Source organism: Engraulis encrasicolus, chromosome 5, assembly GCF_034702125.1.
Source record: "Engraulis encrasicolus isolate BLACKSEA-1 chromosome 5, IST_EnEncr_1.0, whole genome shotgun sequence".
Classification (NCBI taxonomy): domain Eukaryota; kingdom Metazoa; phylum Chordata; class Actinopteri; order Clupeiformes; family Engraulidae; genus Engraulis; species Engraulis encrasicolus.
Genome location: NC_085861.1, coordinates 5,246,849 through 5,249,882, shown reverse-complemented (window position 1 = coordinate 5,249,882; position 3,034 = coordinate 5,246,849). Strand labels below are relative to the sequence as shown.

General features: G+C 51.4%; 1 protein-coding gene across 1 annotated transcript in view; it reads right to left on the bottom strand.

Moving 5' to 3' along the window:
* Positions 1-899: 899 nt before the first annotated feature.
* Positions 900-3,034, bottom strand: part of si:dkey-22o22.2 (neural-cadherin) — a 206,278-nt gene continuing 204,143 nt past the window's right edge. The window contains exons 40-42 of the mRNA XM_063198429.1: positions 1,763-1,933; positions 1,370-1,549; positions 900-1,210 (exon numbers count right to left, since the gene is read on the bottom strand). Coding sequence (XP_063054499.1) covers positions 920-1,210; positions 1,370-1,549; positions 1,763-1,933 — 642 coding nt within the window. The 3' untranslated portion in view covers positions 900-919. The remainder of the gene's footprint in view (positions 1,211-1,369; positions 1,550-1,762; positions 1,934-3,034) is intronic.

Sequence of the window (3,034 nt, the reverse complement as noted above, 5' to 3'; positions counted from 1 at the left end):
CGTAGCACTAACATCTTAAAACGGGACACATTTGGACCATGAGGCCGTGTCACAAGAATGAGAAGGTGTAATGAAGACGATTTTCAGTCTGAACTCAGTTTTGCCAAAATATGTAGTTACTGCACTTTGCCGTTGTAATCCCTCCCTTCAGGGTCAAGGAGACGAAATCCACACATTAACACATTGGCTTTTTGCTCCCAGTACAAAGACGACTCAAGGCTAAAATAAATACAGAACATTTATAAAACAAAAACAAATGTGCTAAGTTCACATTAGATGCACAATAAATAAAACTGGAATAAGGAACAGTTGTAGATCATCTAGTTCTCTGTTGGCTGGTAAAATTTGTGTCTTTGTATGTGTGTAATGCTCCAGATAAAAAACACCAAAAATAAACAAAAAAAATGGATCAACAACTCAACAAAAGAAAGGGAAAGGCAACGAAACAACAGCATTTTTCTTTACTCCCTGGACTTGGGACTGGACTTGGTTCTGGACTTGGCTCTGGACTTGGGTCTGGGTCAGCATTGGAGTTGCTGTGGCTGGAGTTAGGGTTGGTGTGGATCTCCTGCTGTCCACATCCATGCTAGCTAGCCTCTAGATAGCACAGGAGCCGGTTGGTTGGGGGATGTTGGGGTTGAAGTAAGGGCTAGCAGTGGGGCTCCTCACAGCCTCCAGATAGCCCAGGAGCCTGTACGGGTGCCTGAGCCTGGAGGCTTGGTCCTGGGTCCTGGGTCCTTGGTCAGGTTAGGGCTGGGACTGGGACTGGGGTTGAGGTTGGGGTTAGCGGTGGGGTTCCTCATGTCGCCCACGTGCCTGGGCTTGGGCCTGTTCTCCTGCTATCCACATCCATGCTAGCTAAACTCTAGATAGCCCAGGAGCCGGTTGGGGGATGTTGGGGTTGAAGTTAAGGTTGGGGTTAGCAGTGGGGCTCCTCACGTCGCCCACGTGCCTGGGCTTGAGCCTGGGCTTGTGCCTGGGCTTGGGCCTGTGCCTGGGTGGGGGTTGGGCTGCGACTGGAGCAGAGGGAGCTGAGGTTGGCGTTAGGCATGAGGTTGGCGTTGAGGTTGGCGTTAGGCATGAGGTTGGCGTTGGGCGTGGGGCTCCTCACCGCGTCCCGCTGGCTCGGCGTCGGCTGCTCCGGTCGGCGGTACAGCTCGCTCAGACGCTCAAACTTGGGCCCCCAGCGCCTCAGGCTCTCATAACTGAACTCAGTCTCTACCATGCCGACATCACCACCACAAACACCACCACCACCACCACCTACAACACCACCACCACCATAGCCAGCGCCACCACCACCACAAACACCACCACCACCACCACCACCACCTACAACACCACCACCACCATAGCCAGCGCCACAGGCCGCCATTTCGTTCAGGGCGGAGCCGAGAGAGCTCAGGCTGCCCGTGCTGGACTCGGCCCCGCCCTCCACGCAGTAGAGGCGGTAGGTGTCGAGGGGCAGCGCCAGGCTGTCGTTGTCGGCCTCCCAGATGATGCGCGCCACGTAGCTCTTGAAGTCCATGGGGCACTGGTGCGGAGGGTGCTGATGCTGATGAGACGGCGCCCCCTGGTGGTGCGGAAGAGGAAGATGGAGAGGAAGAGGGACAGCGAGAGGGAGGGCGAGGGGGAGGGGAATGACGGAGGAGGTGGCGTAGGAGGAGTAGGAGGGGTGAGGGGTCAGCTGACCCGTGCTGCTGCCACCACACACGCTACCGCCTCCACCGCTGATGACGCTGCCCACCACCGAGACCGAGACGCCCAGCTGGGGGGTCTGCGCCCGCGTCCCCGTCCCCGTCTGTGCCTGGGGGGGGTGCACCTCCTCTTGGGAGCCCTGAGAGGACTTGATGAGGGGGGCCGTGGTGCAGGAGGAGGACTGGGACAGACTGGAGCACAGCGGACGCTTCAACTCTGTGATGTCATACGCATTCTGGGAAAGGAAGAGAGGCAGCGTTAAAGATTTTTTTTTATTTACAGTTTATTCATCATTCTGGGAAAGGAGGATACATCATCATAATTCTATTCTATTCTATTCTATTCTATTCCATTCAATTCCATTCTATTCCATTCTTTTCTATTCTATTCCATTCCATTCTATTCTACTCTACTCCATTCTATTCTATTCTGTTCTGTTCTATTCTATTCTAATCTGATCTACAGGTATTCTATTCTATTCTATTGTATTCTGTTCTATTCTATTCCATTCTAGACTACAGGCTGGAGCACAGCGGCCGTTTCAGTTCTGTAATGTCGTCCGCATTCTGGGAAACAAAGAGCGACAACATTCATATCCAGTACCTTGTGGTAATAGCCCACTGTGTTGAACAGAACAGCATATCCCTTTAACGCCTGCTCTGGAGTGAGTTGCTTTCAGTCTCATTGTGAATGTATGTAGTCTGGTGTAAATTGTACATGTGAAGATATGTGACAATAAAAGTCATTCTATTCTATTCTATTCTATTCTATTCTATTCTATTGTTCTATTCTATTCTAAGAATCTGGTGAGATTAAAGGCATTGCATTTTATTTTATTATAATCCTAATCCATTACCTTTCCCCACCTTGCTCCATGGCTTCAGTACCCTTGAGCAAGGCACCTAATCCCACATTGCTCCAGGGACTGTAACCAATACCCTGTACCTAGAACTGTAAGTCGCTTTGGATAAAAGCGTCAGCTAAGTGTAATGTAATGTAATGTAATGTAATGTAATGTAATGTAATATATTCTAAGTATCTGATGACATTGTGTCAGGGAGTTTCTGCTGCCCTCTTGTGGACGGCTGGCTCCACTGCAGGTGTGCTGAGTAAGGGGATGTGATGTGATGTCAGGTGGGGGGGGGAGCTGCTGCTGCCTGCTGCTGATGTGACCTGTCCTGATGGCAAATCAATACCTCCCCTCCCAGGAGGCCCCCACAGCGCACAGCGCACAACGCCACTAATGGCCCTTTAAGTGTGTAAAGCGCGTATTTGTATGAGTCTGTCTGGGGGAGTGGAAGGAGCGAGGGAGCGAGTGAGTGAGTGAGTGAGTGAG